This window comes from Dermacentor andersoni, chromosome 6, assembly GCF_023375885.2.
Source record: "Dermacentor andersoni chromosome 6, qqDerAnde1_hic_scaffold, whole genome shotgun sequence".
Taxonomy (NCBI): domain Eukaryota; kingdom Metazoa; phylum Arthropoda; class Arachnida; order Ixodida; family Ixodidae; genus Dermacentor; species Dermacentor andersoni.
Window position 1 is genome coordinate 107,108,481 of NC_092819.1, and position 27,463 is coordinate 107,135,943.

General features: G+C 45.2%; 1 protein-coding gene and 1 pseudogene across 1 annotated transcript; both read left to right on the forward strand.

The window, feature by feature from the left end:
* LOC126522241 (glutathione S-transferase Mu 2 pseudogene) overlaps positions 1-23,999 on the forward strand; it is a 36,224-nt pseudogene extending 12,225 nt beyond the window's left edge.
* LOC140218885 (putative nuclease HARBI1) lies at positions 14,951-19,253 on the forward strand. Its single transcript, XM_072288592.1, has 4 exons — positions 14,951-14,954; positions 17,777-17,976; positions 18,067-18,208; positions 18,723-19,253. Exons 1-4 carry the CDS (start codon positions 14,951-14,953, stop codon positions 19,220-19,222), a joined length of 846 nt encoding a protein of 281 aa, XP_072144693.1. The 3' UTR covers positions 19,223-19,253.
* Positions 24,000-27,463: the final 3,464 nt, after the last annotated feature.

Below are 27,463 nucleotides of genomic sequence, written 5' to 3' on the forward strand. Positions count from 1 at the left end.
GTTTAAACGGCAGCGCTCTTAAAGCATGCTCACCACGCGGAGCATGCAAAAGCGAAAAGGAGGTGAAAGAATGGTGAAAAATTTGTACAATATAGACTGCTTGCGGAGTTTTACATGCATGGTGTAACAGTCGGTGCAACTGGCACAACTTCGCTGTGCCAGTTGCACCGACTGGACCTGCATGTAAAACTCACCACTCACCACCCCTTCCAGTCCATCTTCACGGACTGGAAGGGGTGGTGAATAAAAAAAAATATAGTTTCGAATGTTATCGGGACGAAACGCCGAACTAACTTTAACGTTTCTGAGTATCGAAGCAACTCCATGTTCTGTTATTTCTGTGTTCCATTTGTTCGAAGTCGTTAGAAATTGGTAAGTCTTCCGTGATAGCAGCAGTGCCGGAAAATATTGATTGGGAGTAGTGATTAAAGTGCTCAACTTTGCTGCTTATCTCTTCACCATAATTTACGTCATATATATTATCAGGGACGGCTACTTTACTGTTTCTTTCACTTTTGACATGCAGAGATTTTTCGGATTAGATTTTAGTTTGTCACTTAATGTGCTTCAGATATGTAGCCTCAGGTTTTCTCATTTCTTTTGTTTACATATTTAAACAAACTAAACATACATGTTTCAATTTTTCATCTGAACATACCTGTCGGAATCCGGACATCCGCTATATTTGTGACATAATCGATGCCTTCTGTTAATAATTGATCAAACGTTGCGGTTCACCCTTGGCTTATCAGTGTCGCGGGGATGATGCTATGCGCCATGGGACGTGAATTTGAACCAGTGACAGTAGTTAAGCTTTAAAGAAACGTCAGGCAGAATTTGCGTCAATCTTTGAGGTTTGGCGTCGTAATTCTGGTAGAAAGCGGACGAGTTCCAGATATAGGTGCAAGTAATCTGCTTTATATATAAAAAAAACTGCTTTTAGGGCGGTGGGCTTCTTCGGCGCATAGCAGTGTACGTTAATTTTCCAGGAACGACTTCAAATTCGCTTGTTCCAGGAATTCCGGTGATGCTTGACACAAGATCTCGATCGTTACGGAGAAACAGATCTAGTACGCTTTCGTTAGCTGATTCTAACTTTATTAGGAGGGGAACAGGAAATTGGCTTTTATCGCCTCGCAAAATGCTGTGGAGGTTAGAGCTCAATTATTTTTCGCTTGAAAGCTTTCCCATTTCTCATATGGGGAAAGTTAAAGTCGCCACTAAGAATAATATATGTTGTGTTTAAAGAAAGCAGTACGTCTTTCAATTCAGAGAAATGCTCCGGTGACCTGTGTTTTGGAGGCCTGTAAGACGATCCAGTTGCTACGGAGTAGCACTTTGCGAGCATCACCTTACACAGGACCGTTTCAGAAAGGCTGCTGTTCACGTTGATTGGAGTGCTGCTCACACTGCTGTGGATCAAAACAAAGACACCACCGTGGCTGTTCCAGTCTTTTCTGTATACACTGTAGTCTGAAAGAAATATTTCACCCTTGTAGACTGTAGTTTCTAGCCATGATTCTGTACCAATCGCTACATGACGTTATGTCAATTCCAGAAGGATTCAAACTAATGTTCTTTTTTAAATATTTTTTTACACTTCGACAATTCGCAACAATGAGATTATGTGCTTATGTGCTGTCTTCCGAGATGTGGCGAACTGTGGTAGCTGTCCATCTCTTCTAAGTCGTCAGTACGAGCATTATACTTGTAGGCTTTTTTGCCTATTTTCAGCTTATTGAAGGTAAGTTTGAAGTCACCACCACGTGATTTAGCGAACTGAAACAACTTCATGCGCTCAAGACGAACCTTCTTTATTCTTATTTCTCTTACAAAAGCTTGCACTCTTTGGGGGAATATGTTGTCCCAGACAATAACCCATCTGACGTGCCTTGCTTTTAACATTGCGTTTCCTGTACGTAAGTGTCACGAACGGCACGCTCATATCAATGCGATATATAGCATTGTGAATGGATAGGACGCGCAGCGTTCAGTAAAGTCACGCAAGATAGATGACTATTGTTTGAGAAGATGAGCCCCAAAGTATGTAAAATATTTTTGAAATCTTTCCAGCATCAAACATTTTTTGAAATTTTCCAATATTACCGTCTATAATATACCTGCAAGCTTCTTATACCTGTTTCAGCCGTTGCACCGGCGCATTCAGCATCGCGAAACAAGTTTTTTTTTATTGAACTTGTATTGACGCTCTATCTCAAGCACGACCATTCGATGGCGAATTTGGTTACTCATAATTATTGCCTTTCACATTGACAAACAATTTCAAGAGGTCATCTTTTACGCTAGAACAAATTAACGTCTAAGAATATGTTATTTCGTTTCGTAATTAATGTTCTGCAACAAAATTGTGAAATATGTAATCGGTATATTGAAGAGATCACGAACAAAAAAAAAACACATTTTCAAGCTTTCTCTCATTTTATTTAAGGGAGACGGCTCCTTTCCTAGCTTCGCCTACTGTCTGCCATTGCAAAAAGCGCATTGTCACGATCCTAGGACGGCCTCTGAACAATGGTGGCAACACGTTTGAAGGCACGCCCCCTCGCGGCGTCGATCACGCACAGGTACAAAGCGTCGCCACTTTTTGCCGCAGTTGTGCAACCACTAAGGTCAAGTGCACTGCCGCCGTAACTCGGGAAGTGTCGTCTACACTGGTTGGCTCGCTGACAGCGGACCGTTCTCTTCGTCGCGCTTTGTGGCGTTTTTTACGAATCCAAGTGCAAACAACGCTGATACAGCCTTCATGGAAGGGCACTCGACCTCTACACAAACGCGTGAACGGCGCCTTTTGAGCCAAGCGGTTGCCTTATCTTGGGTGTGCGTGGTAGGAGTTGGGCAGCGCGCTCCAATTCGGTGAGCTGCGTTGCCCGTAGAGTAATACGGCCTACAGACGTAGGAGTGTGAGACAAGAGCGGCGTCAGTAAGCTGAAAAAAAATTAATACAGGCATCAGCTGACACTTTCTTTATAGACAAGACAACTTGTTTGTCCAGGAAGTGATGATGACCAGGAAGTCGAAAGCTTCTATGAAGACGTGGAATCGGCGATGGGTAAAGTCAAAACAAAATACACTATAATGATGGGCGACTTCAATGCCAAGGTAGGCAAGAAGCAGGCTGGAGACAAGCCAGTGGGGGAATATGGCATAGGCACTAGGAATAGCAGGGGAGAGGTATTAGTAGACTTTGCAGAACAGAATAATATGCTGATAATGAATACCTTATTCCGCAAGCGGGATAGTCGAAAGTGGAAGTCGAGGAGCCCGAATGGCGAGACTTGAAATGAAATAGACTTTATACTATGCGCTAACCCTGGCATCATACAAGATGTGGACGTGCTCGGCAAGGTGCGCTGCAGTGACCACAGGATGGTAAGAACTCGAATTAGCCTAGACCTGAGGAGGGAACGGAAGCAGCTGGTACATAAGAAGTCGATCAATGAGTTAGCGGTAAGAGGGAAAATAGAGGAATTCCAGATCAAGCTACAGAACAGGTATTCGGCTTTAACTCAGGAAGAGGACCTTAGTGTTGAATCAATGAACGACAATCTTGCGGGCATCGTTAAGGAGTGTGCAATAGAAGTCGGTGGTAACTCCGTTAGACAGGATACCAGTAAGCTTTCGCAGGAGACGAAAGATCTGATCAAGGAACGCCAATATATGAAAGCCTCTAACCCTACAGCTAGAATAGAACTAGCAGAACATTCGAAGTTAATCAACAAGCGTAAGACAGCTGACATAAGGAAGTATACTATGGATAGAATTGAACATGCTCTCGGGAACAGAGGAACCCTAAAAGCAGTGAAGAAGAAACTAGGAATTGGCAAGAATCACATGTATGCGTTAAGAGACAAAGCCGGCAATATCATTACTGATATGGATGAGATAGTTCAAGTGGCTGAGGAGTTCTGTAGAGATTTATACAGTACCAGTGGCACCCATGACGATAAGAGAATAAAGAATAGTCTAGAGGAATTAGAAATCCCACAATTAACGTTGGAAGAAGTACAGAAAGCCTTGGGAGCTATGCAAAGGGGGAAGGCAGCTGGGGAGGATCAGGTAACAGCAGATTTGTTGAAGGAAGGTGGGCAGATTTTTCTAGAAAAACTGGCCATCCTGTATACGCAATGCCTCATGACCTCGAGCGTACTGGAATCTTGGAAGAACGCTAACATAATCCTAATCCATAAGAAAGGGGACGCCAAAGACTTGAAAAATTATAGACCGATCAGCTTACTCTCCATTGCCTACAAACTATTTACTAAGGTAATCGCAAATAAAATCGGGAACACCTTAGACTTCTGTCAAGCGAAGGACCAGGCAGGATTTTGTTAAGGCTACTCAACAATAGACCATATTCACACTATCAATCAGGTTATAGAGAAATGTGCGGAATATAACCCCTCCTTATATATAGCTTTCATTGATTACGAGAAAGCGTTTGATTCTGTTGAAACCTCAGCAGTCATGGAGGCATTATAGAATCATGGTGTAGACGAGCCGTATGTAAAAATACTGAAGGATATATATAGCGGTTCTACAGCCACCGTAGTCCTCCATAAAAAAGGCAACAAAATCCGAATAAAGAAAGGCGTCAGGCAGGGAGATACGATATCTCCAATGCTATTCGAAGCGCGTTTACAGGAGGTATTCAGAGACCTGGATTGGTGAGAATTGGGGATAAGAGTTAATGGAGAATACCTCAGTAACTTGCGATTCGCTGATGATATTATCTTGCTTAGTAACTCAGCGGACCAATTGCAATGCATGCTCACTGATCTGGAGAGGCAAAGCAGAAGAGTGGGTCGAAAAATTAATCTGCAGGAAACTAAAGTAGTGTTTAACAGTTTTGGAAGAGGACAGCAATTTACAATAGGTAGCGAGGCACTGGAAGTGGTAAGGGAATACATCTACTTAGGACAGGTAGTGACCGCGGATCCGGATCATGAGACTGAAATAATCAGAAGAATAAGAATGGGGTGGGTTGCGTTTGGCAGGCATTCTCAGATCACGAACAGCAGGTTGCCATTATCCCCCAAGAGAAAAGTGTATAATAGCTGTGTCTTGCCAGTACTCACCTACGGGGCAGAAACCTTGAGGCTTACGAAAAGGGCTCTACTTAAATTGAGGACGACGCAACGAGCTATGAAAAGAAGAATGATGGGTGTAACGTTAAGGGATAAGAAAAGAGCAGATTGGGTGAGGGAACAAACACGAGTTAATGACATCTTAGTTGAAATCAAGAAAAAGACATGGGCAATACATGTAATGAGGAGGGAAGATAACCGATGGTCATTAAGGGCAACGGACTTGATTCCAAGGGAAGGGAAGCGTAGCAGGGGGTGGCAGAAAGTTAGGTGGGCGGATGAGATTAAGAAGTTTGCAGGGACGACACGGTCATAATTAGTACATGACCGGGGTAGTTGGAGAAGTATGGGAGATGCCTTTGCCCTGCAGTAGGCTTAACCATGCTGATGATGAACATGTTTGTAATTTTTTCCCATAACAAAGTAATCGTCGAACTGCTTATGCGGCGCGCAAGTATTCTCCTAGAGCGGTTTTCATCATGCGATGCTTGCGTAGAATGTAGGCAGTTCGGCTTGGACATTTATGTTCATCATTATCATCATCATCAGCCTAGTTACGCCCACTGCAGGGCAAAGGCCTCTCCCATACTTCTCCAACTACCCCGGTCATGTACTAATTGTGGCCATGTTGTCCCTGCAAACGTCTTAATGTCATCCGCCCACCTAACTTTCTGCCGCCCCCTACTACGCTTCCCTTCCCTTGGAATCCAGTCCGTAACCCTTAATGACCATCGGTTATCTTCCCTCCTCAATACATGTCCGGCCCATGCCCATTTCTTTTTCTTGATTTCAACTAAGATGTCGTTTACCCGCGTTTGTTCCCTCACCCAATCTGCTCTTTTCTTATCCCTTAACGTTACATCTATCATTCTTCTTTCCATAGCTCGCTGCGTCGTCCTCAATTTCAGCAGAACCCTTTTCGTAAGCCTCCAGGTTTCTGCCCCGTAGGTGAGTACTGGTAACACACAGCTGTTATACACTGCCCTCTTGAGGGATAGTGGCAACCTGCTGTTCATGATTTGAGAATGCCTGCCAAACGCACCCCAGCCCATTCTTATTCTTCTGGTTATTTCAGTCTCATGATCCGGATCCGTGGTCACTACCTGCCCTAAGTAGATGTATTCCCTTACCACTTCCAGTGCCTCGCTACCTATCGTAAACTGCTTTTCTCTCCCGAGACTGTTAAACATTACTTTAGTTTTCTGTAGATTAATTATCAGGCCCACCCTTTTGCGTTGCCTCTCCAGGTCAGTGAGCATGCATTGCAATTGGTCTCCTGAGTTACTAAGCAAGGCAATATCATCAGCGAATCGCAAGTTGCTAAGGTATTCTCCATCAACTTTTATCCCCAATTCTTCCCACTCCAGGTCTCTGAATACCTCCTGTAAACATGCTGTGAATAGCATTGGAGATATCGTATCTCCCTGTCTGACGCCTTTCTTTATGGGATTTTGTTGCTTTCTTTGTGGAGAATTACGCTGGCTGTGGAACCGCTATAGATATCTTCCGGTATCTTTACATATGGCTCATCTACACCCTGATTCCGTAGTGCCTTCATGACTGCTGAGGTTTCGACTGAATCAAATGCTTTTTCGTAATCAATGAAGGCTATATATAAAGGTTGGTTATAAGGGTTGGAAGGCATACTTTCTTGGAAAAATGGCCGCCCGAGGAGAAGAGCGAACTCGAGCGGCTTTAGAGGCTAGGAAGACTGCCTTAAAATATTCAGACTTGAGGGAAAGCTTCGTTATCAAACGATAGCACGGCAATCAGCACTCGAATACGACGAGAGAAATTATTGAGACGTGGAAAATTCCCTTGAAATAAATATGGTTTGCGAGACCAATGCTTGTAAGTATTGAACCTCTTAAAAGATGAGGGGAAATATGCGCTCACCGAGAGGGCCTTCTCCGCCGGCCAAGAGGGGAAAACGCGCTTTCCGATCGCTCAAGGTTGCGCGGACATAGTATAACTCTGGCGTCTAGGAACAGCTTAACCAGGTGAGGGGGCGGCACGCATATCGTGGGAAGCTAGCCGCCAGAATAACTATCTTAAGGGCTGCTGCTGACGTGGGCGAAATACCTTCGTGTAATTATAATAACCCTAATAGGAATACTTTCGAAAGAAAAAAAAGGAAAGGCCCAGAGGGCTATACTACGAGAGCTATGACTGATAATTTTATATATATATATATATATATATATATGTATATATCTCATCTATGGGATCGCATGCGCTCGCTGTTGCTTTGTCTCTGCGTGTAGTAGTTAAGAGAGCCAGTTTAAGGGCGGAGAAGAAGGAAGGAAAGGAAAGCAAAATTGCAGCGCCGTGGTTTTAAAGCGCATCCGTGGTAGAGAAACGGAAGGCGATATAAGCGTGCGTTGCCATGATACGCACACGCCAAACTGCCTTAAAACATTTAGACTTGAGGGAAAGCTTCGTTAACGAACGATGTTAGAACATTTTATATGTTTTAAAATGTTTAAAGTGTTTTAAAATGTTAGAACATTTTAAATAGGCAACACTCGGATGACATTGAGTTAACATCAGGAGTACCACAGGTATCCGTCCTGGGCCCTCTTCTATTTTTAATCTACATGAATGGCATATGTGTTGATATTTCATCTCCTATACGTTTATTCGCAGATGATTGTGTGTTATATGGAGTTATTCATTATGAAAATGATCGTCTTGCCTTGCAAGACGACCTGAACAAGGTTACGGATTGGAGCAAAAATTGGGGCATGCGTATAAATTTGCAGAAAACTGTTCACCTGTCTTTTACAAGAAAACGTACTCCTCATCAATTTAAATACAAAATAAGCACTCAACAGCTGTCATCTGTAGCCGAGTTCAAATATCTTGGTGTTTGTTTTACCTCCAATCTGTCATGGCACCGACATATTGAATACGTATCAGCCAAGGCGTGTAGGGTACTAGGTTTCTTGCGACGAAATGGGAAACATTTTCCTTCGGAAACTAATCAACTCCTGTATAATACGAATGTTAGATCTGTCCTCGATTATACTTGCACTGTATGGGACCCTTGGGTAAAGGTTGACATACAAAAGTTAGAACGAGTGCAAAATTTAGCGGCTCGTTTTGTGTTCCGTAATTACTCTAGGCATTTCAGCGTATCACGTGTGAAAGAGAATCTTGGCTGGGAACTATTAGAGGAAAGAAGAAAATCACTCAGGTTAAAGTTCTTTCATAACATATTTCATTCTAGAACTGGTATTGAACGCGATAAGTACATACTTAGGCCTGATTATGTATCTTTACATCTAGATCATGTGAATAAAGTAAGAGAAATAAAGTGCAATACCCAAATGCTAAGAATGTCTTTTTTCCCCAGGACGATTTCAAACTGGAACAGGGTACCGCAGGACTCTGTAACAATTCTGTCTAACGATGCATTTTTTCTTCCTTGTTATAACATGTTCTTTTGATGAATGAAGTTGTGCTCTAAGGACCAATGCTGTCTGACGATGTATCTTTCTTTTTCTTCATTAAGATAACATATTCTGAAGTTGTGTTTCTCAGGATGTATATGTTGTGACGTAAATTATTTTGCATTTATTATGAAATGACTTGTACTGTTTGTTGTATAAACTATTTGACCCCCCCCCACTGTAATGCCACACTGGCGCTGTGGGTTCTGTAATAAATAAATAAAATAAATAGATAAATAAATAGGAATATTGTAATATTAAGACCCCAACAAGCATACGGCTTGGCAACATTAGAACGGTCATGCCGAAAATTTTTTGTTCATTCTAGTAATCCCTTCTTACCACTAGCATTCGATTCTGTTAAAAAAACACGAGGCGTTGCAGGCACCTTTGTAGGAACAGAAATGCTTACAAGCGCCTTCGTCTCGCATTTCTCAGAATGTGGTTTGTTCGACGTGAGATAACGTTACCAAGTGGTGCTGCAAGAAATGCTCGGGCGGAGCAGTTGCTGCCCTCGATTGCCAGGCTAGACTCGCTTGTATTTACAGTCACCCTTTAGGACATCCTTTCAATATCACTATTAGCTCTCTACTGATATGGCATAACTGGGGGCGTTGATCGCGCGCTTATACAGTCGGTGATCTGTAACGGACAGAAATTGCGAGGCGCTTTTCGAGGCACTTCGTCGCGTCCTTGCAACCGTACGTGCTGTCGTGACGATGCGCCTGTACGCGGATCGAAGTGCAGGCGTACATTTGTGTGTCGTTCCATGGTCTAGCCTGCGCTGATCGCGCGAGGGAACACAATACACCCTACAGGCGAGCGAGATCACATGCTATTACAAAGGATACTGTCGGCGTAGTCAGGTTGCTGCGCTCCGTGCAGATTCAGTGCCGCAGCGTCTTCGCACGTGCCTTGTAGAAACGGTTAACTCTGCTTTTGACTGGCAGCCAGACGCCAAGCGCATCAACGACGCTTCAGCTGCATCAGCAAATAACGCTACAATAGCAAATTTCAGTTCACCGTGAAGCTCGGTAAGCCAAAAAAAGATGCGATGACGAAATTCAGTTGCCGGCTACATTAGGTTTATGCCTTAGCTTACTGCAACTTTATGTACATTGGTAATACCTACTCAATTGGAGTTCATTATTTATTGTTGATGGACTAGACTGCGTTATAGGATAACCAGACTTAACCTAACAAGTTTTTGTTACATTTTCTGTGCCAAAATGGGTCAAATGTGCGAAAATAGATGGAAGTCTATGACTTCTGACGCACGTGCAGACTATAGGGTTTCGGAGCTAAGTTCACTAAAGGAGAAGTTGTACCCTCGATTTTAACGAATAAATATACTTTTATGAAAGAAGTTATTAAAATACACTTTTCAGATCATTTTAGCAGCTTAAGCTAGTTCACTGCTGCCCACTGTTATCTCTGTAAACGCTGTAGTAGTTTTGGTCGGATATTTAAAGAGGCCCAGTTGATCCGCAAGCCAACACTGTCCAGAATGGGACTGCTTATTTCATATCATTACAAAAATTGAGACGTTAGCTGTGACTGAAATGAAAACATACCAACTGCTTCAATTCGGAAGTGCCAAAATTTAGAGACGGTCAATTGCAGAGTTCTCTTTCCAGCTACTTACTCATTATAGCGCTGGCAGACGTTAAGCAAAACTAATATAATCACTGCTTGGCTAACAACTGAGCGTTGAATTATCTGTAGTTACTATGGCTCTGATTACTTTGACACTAATTAACGTGACCATTGCAGAATTGAAACCTGCGTGCTCCGATCTTGAAGACTCAGTAGGAATCCTCAATTTCCCTTCCGATACGGCATATTCGTGCATACTTGTTGCCCGAGAGAAGGATTTTTGTCATACGGAATGCAGATAGTGTTATTTACAGTAAGGGGAGCTTCGTTGCAAATCGTGTGTAGATGGCGAGGGACTCACTTGGGGCATCTTGTCCATTCTGGTTTCATGTTATATTCAACCTAAACAATGTTGGCAATATTATAGCGCCTAGAATCGCTCAAACGTTATGTTTCCTTGAGGCTTGACACATTTTGTGACTACCGAGCGCGATGCCAACGTCGGATTGGCTCAGATGCGCTTTATTTCAACAGTAAAATGGAGCTCGGGGAAGAAGGAACCGAACACAGGCACCAAAGCCAAATCCTACTTTACGTTCTGAACGAAATTCCCTGTTAATGAAGAAAGTTTCAGATGAAAACAATATTACTGCATCCCAATTTCTAGCATGCCTAAAGGTGCACTAGCTATGCATTTTTCTTGTATTTTTTTTAGCTACGGTATTCAGGTATATCGCCTTTATTTCAGACCCAAGCTTCCCATTTTGCCGCCTTTAAGAAAGAAGACTAAATGGTGGGAAGTGGGAAGCAGCCACATCTTGTTTTCCAACCGCTTTGCCCCATATTTGTATTTCCTTGAATGATTAAGAAGACTCTCCTATACATCACCCCAATATGTGAAGCCTTGCCGTGTTCAAGGTCGGCGCGGATTCGTTGCGCGCGTGTTGAACGTTTACGCAATTTATTTCGCGATCTAGTTTCAAGTATACGATATGGCACTGCGTTACATTAGAGCGCCTCCTATTCTTTCTACAACCTCGCGTACTTCTTATCGTGCACGCTTACGTGCTGAGCGCCGTTTGGCTTCTCTGCCCGGAACGCTTTCTGGCTGTGCTAAACCACATGTTTTATACCAGCACTGCCATCCACCCGAACGTAGCTAACAGCGACAAAAAAACACATGTCACTCCTCGTAAAGAAATTAACTTTGGTTTGAACTGTAATGTAGAAAGTAATAATAAAAAAGGAATAAAAGAGACAAAAAGATAGCTTGTCGCCGGTGGGAGTGGAACTTGCAACCTTGGCATTACGCGTGCCTTGTACTAGCACTTGTGCTACAGAGACGGCTTTGAATTTGTCCACTAACTTGGGTATTTCTTTTACTACATCTAGACCCTGGAGTCTTCGCCTTCTTGAACAGAATGTTATGCAGATTCGAAGATTTTGGTAAATTGCAAAGGTGTTTCTAAGAAGTTTTCGTTCTAAGGGCTCGCCTCTACCAACGTCTGACAACTTTGTTTCTTGAAACCGTTCCCCATTTTGGATTTCCACAGAATTTATTTCTTTATGGCATCTTTCGTAGGTCGAGTCCAATTTATGCCTCAAATCTAGCCAAGAATCCGACAGGCTCAGAACCAACTAAACGTTGTCACGGTCGAACGCATCTTAAGAATGCTGGACAACGAGCCCGATGAAATGGGCTTAATTGATTAAAGCATGATTTTCCTTTCTTTCCAGTATCACCTGCATCTGTCGCCCAGCACTGTTTAATTTAATTGTTTATTAGTGCGCCCAAAGAGCGCACAGGCCTTTTAACTCACTATGAAAGGGGGAGAAACGACTGTCCTTTACGGTTTCATTATAAGTTGTGTCATATGTTTTATTTTTTTAACTTGTTTTTCTTTCATATTGAAAAGTAATAATTGTAAGCTGCCGAACTAGAATCTCGGTGCTACCGTTGGCAGCGCTAGCTGGTGCACCAACTGTCTTTTAGCAACTGCTTGTTTCTGTGCCTCCTTTCATGACTTGTTCTTGTGATTAGCTTGTTATGGCAACCTTTGGCATAGCTATAAACTAGGTAGGAAACAGCTGCCGCCCTTAACGGCAGCGTCAAGGTTTCCTTTATGCTGCACTGCGAAATATTTAAAGCGAAGCTTTCTGGTCCCCGTTCTACCCAAATATACCTGCCAGGGAGTAGATTCTTGAGTCCGAAAGTCCAGAAATTGTCACCGCTGGTTAAGCCCGCTCCACCAGCAGTAGCTGGTCTCGCAAGCTTTATCTGGACAGGGCTGCTCCCACTGGTCTAGTGTAGGATTAGGGATTGGCGCTAGGTTGGGAGTATTGTGGCATGCCCAGGGCTGCATGGTATAAGAAGGCGTATTCATTGCACAGTGGGTATTTGTATGGGCATAAATGCCCAGTCTTCGCATATCCTCTGTAATGGTTATGTGCCACTGCGACAGAAGCGATATAGAATGCTGAAATGTACTCTGCACGCGTGTGTTGTACTTCTACGTGCGCGTACCTCTCGTTAGTTTCTTCCGTTCACAAACACCGTACATCGCCGCCTTTCTCGTGACATCGATGCTTCGACGTGAATTCGCGTCATGTGCTGTTGGCATTTCGGCATAGCTTGTGGACGGTTTAGCACGTAAACAAAGTTGGAACCTGTGCGATGCATTAGGCATAACGCTTGAGTGAGGTTGCTTGTTGCATGGGACAGGAATCTACACAGTTCCGTATTGAGCATTTTGTTGTGTGGTAATTAATTAAGATTCACTAAAGCTTCACTTTATACATTCCAACATGTCTTGAATCTTTCTTTGTTTTTAATGTAACTTCAAATGATGCATGTATTTAAAAGAGCTATGAATTGCGCTAGTTGGTGTGTACTCATTTTTCTTGCGCTAAGTACTGTAACACTCCCCTGTGTCACCTCGTGCCCGCTTCATATCCAGTGTTCGTTCCGCCCCCGTCGCGTCTTGCAGCACTTGGTGCAAGAAAAATGAATGCAGGTATAGTTAGTGTACCCTTAAAGTTTATTTTAGCACATATTGTCTCGCTGCCTAAACCGAACGCATGCGTTCGCTCCCGTTATAATTATTTCCTTGGAAGTGGGCATTTTTGTCCCTATGTACTAACCGATTTGGAATGACATTGAAGATTCTCTTCACAATTTTGAGCATATAGAACGCAACTTCGCACTCCCCAGGACGTTAAACTGAATATGCTTGCATTCCAAGAATTTATCGCTGCTTTAAATGTTTTGCGACTAGTACAAAGGGCTTTGAAGGAGAAAAAAAAGAACCAGGTCGCACTTAATCGTAACTGCGGATGTTGTGAGATTGATCTAGTTTCGGGACGCGGGGAACGGATGTGTGCAAGACCACGTCGATAGTTGTAGGAGCCCAACAGACTGTCATGTGAACAAAATAAGGGAAACCACCCTAAGCATTTTTCCACCGTAATGCAGGTATGGCTTCGGCGACGGCCCGGAACCCAGCCGGGACGAGTGGCTGGCGGTGAAGTACGAGCTGGACCTGGACTTCCCTAACCTGCCCTACATCATCGATGGCGACGTGCGGATGACTCATAGCCAGGCCATTCTGCGCTACCTGGGACGCAAGCACGGCCTAGCACCGAAGGACGAGGAAACAGTGCGCAGGGTTGAAATGCTCGAGCACCAGGTGATGTGTGGCAGGGCATGAACCACCGAGAAACGCTTTCTTGGTCAAACAGTATTCAAATAGAAATATTCTTTGCCTCATAATTCGCACATTGACATTCCGAATGTCGACCGAGCTTGTGTTAACAGGAACGGTGTACTCAAGGACGGGCTCACGACGGCGGCGGCTCACGTGCGCGATCCAAACACCTCAGAGCCTGTGGGACAGAAGAGTCGGTTGCGTTGTACAGTTGCTGCAACAAAAGTCGGCAGCTCAGCGTGCCAGCGAAGAGCAGTCGAATCTCAACACGCCGTCCCTGTGCATAGCTTCCGACTGGTGTCTCGTCTTGATGGGAAGAACGGCTCTGACTAGGGAAAGGCGTTGGCTACCATGGTGTTTTTCGGAGGGTTACTCGTGTGGCCTTCATCGCAACCATGAGGCGCCGTTTGCGTTAAGGCGACGCCATGCGCATTCTGTCCATGGCGGCTGTTTTCACCAGCGACTGATCCAAGGCATAGACAGGGAATATTCATTGAAGAGGCAATTGTTCTTTAATACTGAAGACTGTTCCGGTGGCGATTTGGTGGTTCTCAATCGGCGCTGTCCCTTGGGGTGGACGGTGACCTTCGGGAACCAGAGATTGTTCCGAGCATGCTTTGAGAAAGACTACTGCTGTGCCAGTCAGTCAAAAGTGATTTTATTTAAGCTATAAATGAAAAACAAAATTTGTATATACAGGAGGTCCCATAGTCAGACTGAATCGGGACCTTCTATGGTAGTGAATATATTAAAAATTAAAGTAGCTAACAGCAGTAGCGAACACAAACAATAAGATACATCGCAGGCAAAGCAAATAAAAAAATGAAGAAAGAAACAATAGTAGTGAAATCAAACGATAAGATAACAAAGGTGATTGAACAATCCGAAGCAGTTGACGGATGGTTACAGGGTGAAAAATACTAAAAATAAGCGAAAAAAAAGCAAACAAGGAAGTCCCATATATTTCCAGCAATGTAAAACAACCCCTGATGGGATGTTTCCTCAACAAAACGTTGTGATCAGGTAGGTATGATAGGGAGCGAAAGAACAAAAATAAGAAAAAGGAAGTAACCAAAATTAGGCGGAATATGACATGGGTGGGATCAAGGTTTTCAGTTCTTTTTTTAAATTGCCAAATGATTGAGAGATTTTGATTGCCGGTTGTATGGTATTCCAGTAACGGATTCCGGTGAAGTATGCCGTTTTTTTACCATAGTTGGTATGAACTTAAGGTAAAATAAAATTCTTATTATGTGCAAACCTTGACAAGTTAGTATTCCCTAGGTTGGATTGAGGGGTGATGAACACAGGAAGCTGATTGTTGATTTGCTTCAATAATAATATACCTAGCTTGTATTTGAAAGTGTCGTCAACCGTTACGAAGTTGTTGGCATGTAAGAGGGCTTTCGCGTCACTGCAACAGGGACTACGGCGAAGTATTGTAATGGATTGATTTTGTAAAGGTTGAAGGGAGACAAACAAGGCTGCTGTAGGTATTGCCGCAAGATGTGATGCAGTAATTAATACGGGAATGAATAAAAGCGCAGTATAACGAAAGTAATGTAGGCTGAGAAAATATATCACGCGATTGAATTAAAACATGTATGCCGTAAGCCATTTTTCTTCGCAGGTGAGCAATATGCGACTGAAATTTTCAAGTGACACCCAGTTGAATCCCCCAAAACCTAGCCTTTTCTTCTGCTTCAATTGCAGATTGATTTATATATATTGGCGGGATATAATTACGTACTCGATGGTTAGAGTGAATGACAAGAAACTTGGTTTTAGTGGAATTAATTTGCAATTTATTATGGAAGCACCAAGCCGCCAAGCTAGCCAGGTCATTTAGATTGTGTCAGAGATTGTAGGCATTTATCAGTGCTAACAATTGTTTTGTCATCTGCATAAAGTAAGCATTCTGAAGTAGTAAGAGAAGTTGGCAGATCATTTATATATATTGTATTTTATATATATTGCATTTATACTTTATATATATATATATATATATATATATATATATATATATATATATATATATATATATATATATATATATATATATATATATAAAGTGGGCCGAGAATAGGACCTTGTGGTGCTCCTATATTTGTTACTTTAGGCCTAGATTTATCATGCAAAAGACTAACAAACTGACTTCTGTTTAGTAATGTTTTATTAATGAGAGTGCGAGACCAGTAATGCCTATTGCGTCGAGCTTCATAAAAAGAATGTGGTGGTTGATAGTGTCGAATGTCTTGGTGAAATCTACAAACACAGAAACTGCGTAGTAGCCCCCATCAATTGCTTTCTTCAGCTTTTCGGTTAAAGACAACGAAGCGAGGTCTGTGGAATATGCTTCACGACAACAAAATTGTAACGCTGTCCACTTGTGAACACCGTTACACACATTTAGGAAGTATAAAAGGTTTTTCAAACGCACTGCGCGGGACCTGGATAGTTCTCTTAGTTTGGAAATAATGAAACATTCTGTGTTCCCTTCGATAGCTGAAGGTCGTTTCATTCGAATATTCCAGTCCAGCATTCAATATTTCGAGTACCTCTTAACAAAAGCTGACCAATTTGTCATAGTTTATCGGTAGTTTTCTTACTGAGCACGGAGTAGCACAAAAGCGACCTTTTGTAAATATACGGTTGCGACGAAGCCTTGCAGCGTAAATTGCGTTACGTATAACTAAGGACACCATAGATATTACATATGTAACCGACAAAAAGTACGTAAATGTTATTCAATGAGTGCTTTGCCCTGGGTGAATACGCATATGTTTCCTGCTAAGAATATTATTTGGGTCTTAAAGACTCCCCTGAAAAATATATTCCCACAGTATTTTATTTTCCATCAGAATATTTTCAGGCATTTGACATTCAATATACCACGTACGGATTGTTTTCTCGAACGTTCACTCCATTGTCCCATTGTCTAAAGAAAAATTAAGCCGATGGGAGATTCGCAATCAATACAATGTAGTTTGCGAATGCGTGAAATCGTGTACAGTGCATGGTGCAGTAATTCCCAGACGAATAGAAATGGGCTTGAGCCAGGCACGTACCCAAGAGGGGCGCCCGGTGGGCGCCCGCCCCCCCCCCCACCCCCCCCGAAATTAAGACGCATATAAATCCCCCCCCTCCCCGCCCACGCCACCGCTTCTCGCACACATTCCTAAAGCGCGGCCAAATAAATGTTGAAACTTGACAGCTATTCGGCGGTCAACATTTTGCTGCCTTTTTCGCTCCTTTTGGATGGCGGTAGTTATCGGCATCTCCTGGGGTGTGAAGGCCAGTTTCCTCATTGATTGAGTGCCCACGCGATTAACTCGAGATGCATTCAGGGGTGCGATTTTGTAGGAATTCTATTACTTTTTCTATGCCTTTAGCCGCCATCACTGAGCAGCCATTGGTCGAAAATGACTGGGCCGCGCCCATTTTGTCTGTCAATCATGCGACGTCAGGAACCCGCAAAAACTGTAATCGTCATCGTGACGTTGACGCACTCATTATGCGGAGCAAAAGGCACGGATTTTTGGCACGGCCAGCGGCAGGGTCGTTTCCGAAGGCATAAAAAAAATGGCCGCCCCCCTGATCGCTATGGCCGTGGCTATTCGCCGTCGTCGACGTGAACAGGGAGAGCCAGACGACGCGTTTGACATGCCGGATGACCATTTTCGACGGCGTTTTCGCCTCTCGAAGGGAACGGTGCGGTTGTTGTGCGAGGAACTGGCGGGGGAACTAGAAGCTGAGCGAGCAACGGGACTGTCGGTGGAGCGGAAAGTGTTGTGTGCGCTGCGCTTCTTTGCTACCGGGAGCTTCCAAGCGTCCGTTGGGAGCGAGGAGACGATCCGTGTGTCGCAGTCGACGGTGAGCGAGTGCGTGCGACGTGTGGCAGAGGCTGTCGTGAACGCAGGGGCCCGTAACAAGTGGGTCCATTTTCCAAAGACAGCCGAGGAAAAGGCAGCCGTGAAGGAGGGTTTCCTTCGGCGCGGCGTTATCCCCGGCGTCATCGGATGCGTAGACGGCAGCCTCATAGCCATTATCGCACCCAAGGGTGAGCGCAAGGCTGTGTTCATGTGCCGCAAGGGATACTACGCCCTCAACTGCATGTTCGTAAGTAAAACTCACGTTTTCTGCGATCCTTTTTGAAAGTTACGTTGCTCTTGCCAACGGGCACTTTCTCTGGATTACGTTTTACCTCAGATCTGCGACGCGGACATGAAAATCTTGGCCTTGGACCCTATGCGACCGGGGTCGGACCACGACGCTTTTGTCTGGCGGACGACATGGTTGCGCCGGCGGTTCCAAGCGGGGCGCATCGTGAATGCCGGGGAATACCTCCTCGGTGAGAAAAAAACATTTTTTTTGGCGCAGTCACGCTTCAGCAGCGCAGAACGCCGTGTCCGCTCCAACCCAAACTTTTAACCAAACCACAAGAACATGAGTAATTCCGGAGTAAAAAAAGAAAATTAAGACATTGACTGCCACCATTGGCAATGTTCGAAGTGTTAAGTTACAAGCACATTATGTGTCTGCGAGGAGCTGACGAAAGCAACACGTATTAGTGCTTTCCGCACCCAGTGACTGCCAGAAGCAGAAGAAATGAACACACATTACTGCTACTACTGTCATTGATAGCACCAACAAGTGTTGATTTCTTGTTTGTGGCAGGCACCGAGTAGTGCACTTGTAAATTGGTTAAGAGTTTGTGTCGGGTATGGACATGCTCAACTCATGCTTTTACTTGGGACTTGCAACCCTGAAGTCTACCTTTGTTGAATGATGCTGTAGCTTTCCTCAGTTGACAACTTGCCTCTCGTCAGCGGAGTACTCAATGTACTATTTCGATCTTTGTGCAGGTGACAGTGGCTACCCCTTGGAGCCGTGGCTCCTGACCCCGGTTCCTGGCCATCCTCCAGTGCACACAGCCGAGGGGCAGTACAACACAGCACATGCCGCCATGCGTTCCGTAGTGGAGAAGTGCATTGGGCTCTTAAAGAGCCGTTTCCGCTGTCTTCAGCGATATCGCACCCTCCTCTACGAGCCGGAACGTGCAGCCAACATTGTCGCGGCATGTGCTGTGTTGCACAACCTTCGCCTTTCTGAAGGCGACGAGTCAGGCGATGACAGTGATGACGACAGCAGCAGCGGCAGTAGTAGTAGTGAGCTTGACAATAACGGCGACCCCATGCCACACAGTCTGCCCCGTAACACGGGCTCTAGAATGCTCTACTTGAGAGGGCGGGCTGTTCGCGACAATGTCATTGGCATGTTTGGCACAACCCGTGCGCAGCACATGCGTTATTTGAGGAGCGTGCGGCGGCAGCTGCGACGTCAACAGCAGCGTCAGCATCGTTAGGTGCATGCACACAGTTTTAAGCAATTGCATTGTGCGTTTCATGCTGTGAAATTGCAGATACATTTCCCGTGCTAAGTTGCAGTTGATGTCTGCGTAATGCAAAGCATTCATGATTTGTTGAGAAATGTAAATGTTAAAAAAATTAAATTATGGGGTTTTACGTGCCAAAACCACTTTCCGATTATGAGGCACACCGTAGTGGAGGGCTCCGGAAATTTCGACCACCTGGGGTTCTTTGACGTGCACCTAAATCTGGCACACATTCAGGCAAACATTCTGTCCAAGCTAAGCGCCTGCATAAAGTGCTCACTACGACTTATTTCTGCCTTTTTATACCACTAATGTAAGAAAAGGTGAAGTCACTACTCACATTTAATGTTGTAGCAGCTTCTTTCTCGGACCGTATCAGTGCAGGAAGTATTACCGATGCAGCGATAACTTTGACGAAGCTATCGTTATGTCATGGCGGTGCCCTATGGAAAATGCCTTGACAGTTCTCGATCCACTATGTTGCAAAGTTTGACCTCGGGGGCTACGGATAATTCTTCTTGGCCCTTCCTAAAGAAGAAATTATCACACGTCAGACATGCAGCGAAAACCACACGACAATGCAAGCAGTACACGAGCAATAGTTACTCACCTCAATCATGATCTGACGGGGGTGGGGCCGCAATTACGGGCACGCAAGGGGCTGTCAGCTGTTCAGACAGACACGCTAGGGGCTGTCAGCTGTTCACAGGTAAACAAAGGCTGCCATTTTGCGTGCGCTCAACGGCATGGATTGGATGCACATCAGACTACTATGTGGCTACGGCTTCAAAAATAGAGCACTTGCGTTTGCATTTCTTTGGACTGCGGCAGCTTTTGCGTTGTAATGTAACAAAATGAATTTGCTTTGCGCAGCATGGAAGTCCGCTTTTATTAAGTGCCGTTTTACAAAACAAATTTGCTATACAGTCCCGGAAAATGAGAAGAGAATACGAAAGAAGCATCCGGCCAATGAAGGGAGCTTCTGATTGGACGATCCAAGAAAACGTCGTGCCTACGTATACACAATTTACAAAATCGGTGACGTCACGCGACAAGGCATTGGCATGAAAAAAGTCATTTCTACAAAATCGCACCCCAGTTGTCACCTTTTTTTCGACGGTCGCGCGCACCGCTTTTGCTTTGTTTGTTCAACTTTCTTTGTTTAGACTAATCCAGGGACCACGAATGGGATTCGGTTCGTGCAGGGTCAGCTAGTCTGTATGCACGTGGAACAGGTTGCAGCCAGAGAAAACGCCAATTGCGTTTAACTTTTTCTTTTGCTTGATTATTTCCTCGAGTAACGGCTGGCCGTGACGATGAGAGATTCTCGGAACCTTATACGCGCGATATGGATTAGATAAGGTAGAAAATAAAATAATACGAGACAGCGTCCATCATCAAACCCTGCAATAACCCTTAAACTCATAGGCAATATGACTGTCACCTGTTATCTTGTCTAGCTTTTCCCTAATTGTAGGCCTATTTGCGTGCGAAATTGCCAACTGGAAACAAGAGTCGCAAGGAGTTGAAAAATGAGGCGTTCTACTAAGGCAGAGAGCCAAGGCAACAGCTAAACAGGAAGGGAAACCGAAAATAACAAATTTAATCGTTGTTTATAAAAATATTTGTGGATCAACATCTCTTTATTTAAAAAGGAAGTAGAACAGAAAAAGGAAGTGGATAACAGTTCCATGTGTTCTGAATGACGCTTCTACAGTTATCATTCGAGTCGCCTAACGTGGCCACGTCTCTGCTGTGCTTATGTAGGTGTTTTTCTAACCTTCTGCGGTGGGCGTAGTACGTCTAGAATCTCACCGTCCTGCGCCCTACGCGTTTGTACAGGACTAGCAGCCACGCATCGTTATGTAACTTCCCAAATAACAATTCGAGTCGGTTGTGGCACTTCACTTGGTAGAGGAGTAAACGCGGGATCCAAAATAACTGTGACTGTTCCCCAAATATATATTTCTCTGCAATTCTTCCAGAGCTAATTCATAAAACGCTAGAATAGTTGGATACAAACTAAGTCTCCAGTGAAGCCCCGCTCATGCCCTCATAACAGGCAGCCACTGTTCCTCCGCGAGGCTGCAAATAATTATATACTTCAAACTTATCCTTCTACCCAAATAAGGCGGTAACCGCAAAAATAAATTTATTAGCGCGTAATTTTATACCTTTTGCCTCGCCTATTATAGTGGCATGGCCAAAGCCTAATTCTTTATTGAACTGAAATAACATGCTTGCTTTGCTACAACTATTCGCTGTCAAGTTTGACTTCAGTTGACAGTGAAGTTTCATGAGTAAAACGGTTTCAGCAGTGAAATGAACGGCACTCCAGGCTTTTGAAGAGTGAAATGCTCAGACTCCATACACTTTGTCCATGTCTGTTGCACACGTCATTACTTCCGCCAATGAAAAGACTCTTCAAGAATAGCAGAAGCTCCGGAGCTATCAAGTACGACGCCATTTTGAAAAGGCCTCATGACAACGATTTGTTTGCTTATGTGATTGGCTGGCGAAGTAACACAACTCCGCGCGGTTTGTATGCCGTGGTTGCCAACTGCTGGTTTTTAAAGGTGTATTCTAGTAAAGTAATCTTTATTTTACACTTTGGCTTCTTTACTTGTTCTTGGCAGTGTCCTTCCTGCGCTTCTTCCCTGCGCAAGTCCACTTGACCTAGTTCCTTGTTTCCCAAGTAAAGGGGAGGTGTATCGCACAGGCGTACCCGTAAAATACACCTTATTTCATTTCGTTTTTGTGGGTTTACGCGTTTTCATGGCGAATGGTGGACGTTATTCACATTTGTACTAGTAAAGTACCCCCCCCCCCCCCTCAATTGCATAGAAGTTGCCTTGTGTTGCCCCCCCCCCTAAAAAAGATCCTGGGTACGTGCCTGGCTTGAGCGTATATAGCGAGCACACACTTGTGATGCAGGGTACATTGCCTTTATTAAAAAGTACACAATCGTGCATACTGTCAGTTCTAAACAACGCAGTAAACGTTTGGAGGGGACCAGCTGATCTATAGAACGACCACAAAAGTAACGATGGAACAAACTGTAAGCTCTCGCTAGGAAAAGTGAAGATGAAAATGTGCGTAGGATAGCTAACGGGCGTATCTCACATGCCGTTCCTGCGTTAGGGTCCTCGGCGTAATTGAGCGAATGAGCAAAGCGAAGGATGAAAGAGCGAACGCGGAGCCCAGTGGGTGATGAAAGACGCCGATAGCAAAGAGAGCGCAAGGAGCAAAGCGGAGGAGGGTGCAGCGAAACCATGAGGCGAAAAGTGGAAGGGGAGGCTATGGCGAAAGAGTGGGAAGAAAAGCGTACTGCGGCGGCGATGGCCACGCGATGGCGCCACACTAGCGTGCGTCGTCTGTTCACCGATGGCGTCATCGATACCATACATGGAAACAAAGCGCTGCATGAGCGGAGGCCTGTCTTTGGCGGCTGAAGTGAACCGGGCCCGGACGTCATTCACACGCTGCCACTCGCGAACTCCAGATTAGCCAGGCATTCGCGCGACACTTCGCTTCATTTACAACGTGCCACACGAGACGGATTGTTCCTTCCAGTCAACATATCGCGAAATAAAAACCCGTATGGACCTGCGGTCAAATTTCCCATTAGGGACTATCGTGATTTTTTAGTAGGGATGTAGTGAGAAAATAGGCATCTTAATAACTACAGAAGGGAATAGGTTTCGGTATGTCGGTTATTTATCGTAAGGTATGTAACATAGTGCCCCCGCGTCACATTGTCCTCTGTCTCGACTTGTCCCTTGTCCTTACTGCGCTATGTTACATGCATCTTCAACAACTAATCATATACACTGTCATGTATATATGACAATAATATGTGACATATAGCTCTAGGATTATATAGCTCTAAGCAATATAGCCCTAGGATTGCCCTGATATGGTACACAAGTGCCTCCTGATATTGCTTCTATGTATAACGTAACCCGCACAAGTGTGTTTCTCAATGTCAAGTCATTCAATGTAATCTTGAGATTAAGAGCACGAACTGCAGTTGGACAGATTGTGTGAATCGTAGAGCTGATACCAGCTTGGTCAACATCGCAACAATGTGCGCTAAGGTAAGGGACACCACAGAAAGCAGTAGGCATTTAGGTGGTGGGACGAGATCAAGAAATGTGTAACCATTAGATAGAACTGTTTTAAGCCCCACGATGTGCAAAGCAAGGACGGAAAGGTATGACAGAGACAAGCACTAGTCTCTGTCCTGCCTTTCCGTCCTTCTCTGCTCTCGCACTGTGCACGTGGATTACCAGCTAGCCTGCAATCTCGCACCTTAAGCACCAAAGAGGTAACTGGAGACCTCCGGAAGGCCTTTGACCTCGAGGGGACCAAAAGACTAAAGTGATGCGTTAATGTGTTAGCTTGGCTTCCAGCTTTTGTAACTAGTTCATTTTAGATTTATGTCAGCATTTTACGAATGCAAAACAACCGTTATCCTGATTAACTTTTTTTGTTCCCCATGTTTTACTCCTTCGGATCGCAGGCCTCTGACATCGGGTGGGCTGCAGTGCGCGTCTGCCACAGTCCCGACTACACCGAGGAGAAGCGGGTCCAGTTCCTGGTCGACATCGCGGACAAGCTGCGCCAGGTCGACACCTACCTGGCCAAGCACGGGTCTTTCGGCGCAGGGAAGAGTGTCACATACGTGGACTTTCTCCTCTATGAGGCTCTCCAGGTACGTGGCTGCAAGATCAGCACCGATGTTTGAATGAAGATTACACGGAAAGGAAACACATTTGATAAGTTTGTTTTATGGAGATGCTTCCAAGTGAATCGAAGGGGAAGGACGGGGAAAGGTATACGGTGGTCAACCGAAAAGGAACCATCCACTGTGTTACCATACCTTGGGAAAGGGGCAAATCGTGAGATAATGGGAGAAAAAAGGCGGAGAACTTCCTAAAGCGCGAACACCGACGATGCTCCAATAAGGATGGCACAACATGAGCGCTGTACGGCGACAAGAGCGTCCTTGTTAGTGTCCAGTCTGATTTCTTCGCGCTGCAGGTGAAGATGCAATTGTAGCGACTCACCCAACTAGCTACACGGTTCTTCGGAAAAAATAGCATGCATGAGTCACTTGCATGAGCACTTGCATGAGTCAAAGCATGGCAGTGTCAGAGCACTTCCAGTAGACCATATGAGCTTAAGAAGCACTTTAACGCATTGGTCGCCTTCTCTAGGAACGCCCGTGGGAGCCAGAGCTTAAGGATCGCCTACTTCGAAAGTGGCCGTTCACCTATGCGAACCTGCACTATGGCAAGCGACTTCCACTGCGTGTTTTAGCTAGAAATGAAAGCGATGATCGCTGTCAAAGTATCGCACTAATTTCTCTTGTGACCATCTCTTTAAATTTTTTTTTTACTTGTGCGTTTAATTTTTCAGACGTCCCCAGGGTAGTCCGTGCCTCTTCCATCAGTGTTACGAGGCGAAAGTAATACAAATTATGTCATGATAGTCGGCTTGCTGCCGTAATGTCCACGAACTGAACGCAGTACGACGTGGCTATGTAAGACCATTCACGAATGAACTTCAGCAACAGGCCGCTTAGTAAAGGATCGACTTGAATAATGCTTCTTTCCTTGAGCAAGAAATGGTTGGATTAGCTGACTACCCAAAAGCCAAGGCAGACCTAATTCAGATTGTGATAAGGGGAAGCGAACGCGATAATCGGGAAACAATCGGAGCCGCCGAAAAAAATTGCGTGACGTTAGCTGCATTTTATTTATTGCCATGATGATGCTGATTTCTGGGCGTCCCCTTTGAAAAGGGGCTTGAGAAATAGTCACCTAGTCTGCTTGAGTTATTCACGTGTGCTATACATCCTTTTCATCCTAGCATTTCTGCATCGATGTCAATCTTTTTTTCTCTTGCTGAAAACTTTTGTCTACCTTGTACCGCTAACATATGCCTTTAACAGATCTGGTCGTATCAACCTCTTCCGTGCTTTTTGTCAACCATTCCTCCAAAGATCTCTTGCTTATATTGGCTACCAAAATATATAAAAAAAACGCTGCAAACGACGTCTATCGGTGAAACGTTTCTGTTTGTAAGATTATGTATTTTTGGCGCTTTACCGTAACAAGACCAATGTTATTTCTACCTTGTGATGTCACATAGTTCCGACATTGCTGGGCAGAAACAGAGCTAAGCCATTTTGTCAGCACTGTTATGTTTGTGCCCTGGGGTTTGCGTGACGGGAGGCCAGTACTATGTTTTGTCGACTGTGGAGGCAGCATTCATCCCCGCATGGTGCCAGTTTCGAGCACACGACGACTGCGGGCACGGCTCGGTTTTCCTCGCGGCTGCACGGCATCCACGACGGAAGCGGCCACAGGCACCCGGACTGTTATTCGGCCCCTCTCCGTGCCGGCAGCGATGCAGCCCCCCTGCGTCGGGCGGCGCCCTCACCACGAATGACTCCCGCTGTGTTTGGGACGGTAAAAAGGAGGGCTGTGTTTTGACACTGTGCCTTGCTGTTGGTTGCCTTTGGCCTATGACACGCCATAAAACTTGCCCGGCGCACCGTTCTCAGCGGCAGCAAGATCGGCCTGACACCGCAGCGCGTTTCCAGGAAGCGCCGGCAACCGAGGGTGACGTTAGGACCACGGAGGCTGCCTGGACCCTCTCTGTCCAACTTGTTTCGTTCTTAAGGACTGTCTGGGGAATCTGGGGACTGAGGGGTGTTATTTAAGCAGCTTGCAGCTGCTCTGTTGCTCTCTCCTGATAACCACGACAACATGTAAACATTGTATAAAGAATTCTTCGCTGAGAAAGCTGTCCTCGTCTCTGACTCTGCGTGAAGTGGGGTCTAGACCTCCTGCCGGCCACGCATACCTCGGCACACGCAACAACTGGATGGCGAGTGGTGGGATCGAGCCTGAAGTATGACGGACGACAGCACACCGAGATCACAGTGACGGATAGCTTAGGGCTGGTGAGTCTTGGCTTTGCTTTTTTGAGTGACCAGGCTGACTGTATAGAGGTGTAATCCTAGTCGCTGGAAGGGACTTGCCGCAGAAGCGTGTGTTTTGGTATTTCCGGGTAGAGGTCAAGAAATTGTCACGCCAGTGTTCCGCGATGGGTCTGAAACGGTTGCTTAGAACTAAGCTCACATCCCTTTGCGAGAAGCTAGGCGTTGACTTTCAGGTCATCTCGCACGTACTCTTTAATGTGGCGATAATCGGCCTAGCAGAAAGACTCAGCAGAATCCAGGGCATCTAGCACGCGATGTACGCAGACGACATCACGGTCTGGGTGAACCATGGATCGCTAGGAGAGAAACAGAAGCTGCAACAAGTAGCAAGCTGCGTAGAAAGATACGTGAAGGAAAGAGGACTAGCCTGCTCTACAGAGAAGTCTGAGCTACTGAGGGTAAGAAGGCACCCCACTGATGCACCCCTCGAGGTTAAACTGGAGAGGCAATACATCCCGAAGAGGAACATGATAAGAGTCCAGGGAATGTGGCTGCAAGCAAGCAGAAAATGCAGCCACACACTCAGCCTGCTCAGCAAGTCGGCTGAACAGGTAGGCAGAATGATAACCAGAGTCTCCCACCGAAGGCATGGGATGAAAGAAGACGACAGGCTAAAACTCGTCAGAAGCCTCATAGTCAGCAGGGTAATCTACTCGCTGCCATACCACCCCATGATCAAGAGCGAAACGGAACAAGTAGAGACAATACTGCGGACGGCCTACAAGACGGTACTCCACCTACCAAGAAACACACCGAACGACAAGCTGCTACAACTAGGGATTAGCAACACCTTCGCCGAACTGGCAGAAGCACAGCTTGGAGCACAGTTTCACCGACTCAGAGACACGGCTACGGGAAGAGCGCTCCTGACAAGGTTAGGTCGCGACCCAAGGAGGCATCTCGATCGATCCGCCGATATACCCGAAGAGATCCGTAAGACCCTGCAGGTCAATCCCATTCAGAAAAACATGGATCCAAATCTCCACGCGGCTAGAAGGCAGGCGCGGGCAGATTATGTGGAAAGGCATTTAGCCAAACTAGAAAACACGATTTTCACGGATGCAACACTGTATCCATGGAACAGACATACAAATTACATTAAGGCAGCTTCGGTAGTGGTTGACAACGCAGGCAAGCTAATCGCCTGCGCAACTACACGTAGCTCCAGGATAGTGGAAGCGGAGGAGGTCGCTGTTGCG

What these genes read in the sequence shown, in the direction of transcription:
- LOC140218885 (XM_072288592.1), top strand. An exon ending in ACGCCCTCAACTGCATGTTC is followed by an intron (nt 17,977 to 18,066) that starts GTAAGTAAAACT and finishes GTTTTACCTCAG; the next exon opens with ATCTGCGACGCGGACATGAA. An exon ending in TGCCGGGGAATACCTCCTCG is followed by an intron (nt 18,209 to 18,722) that starts GTGAGAAAAAAA and finishes ATCTTTGTGCAG; the next exon opens with GTGACAGTGGCTACCCCTTG.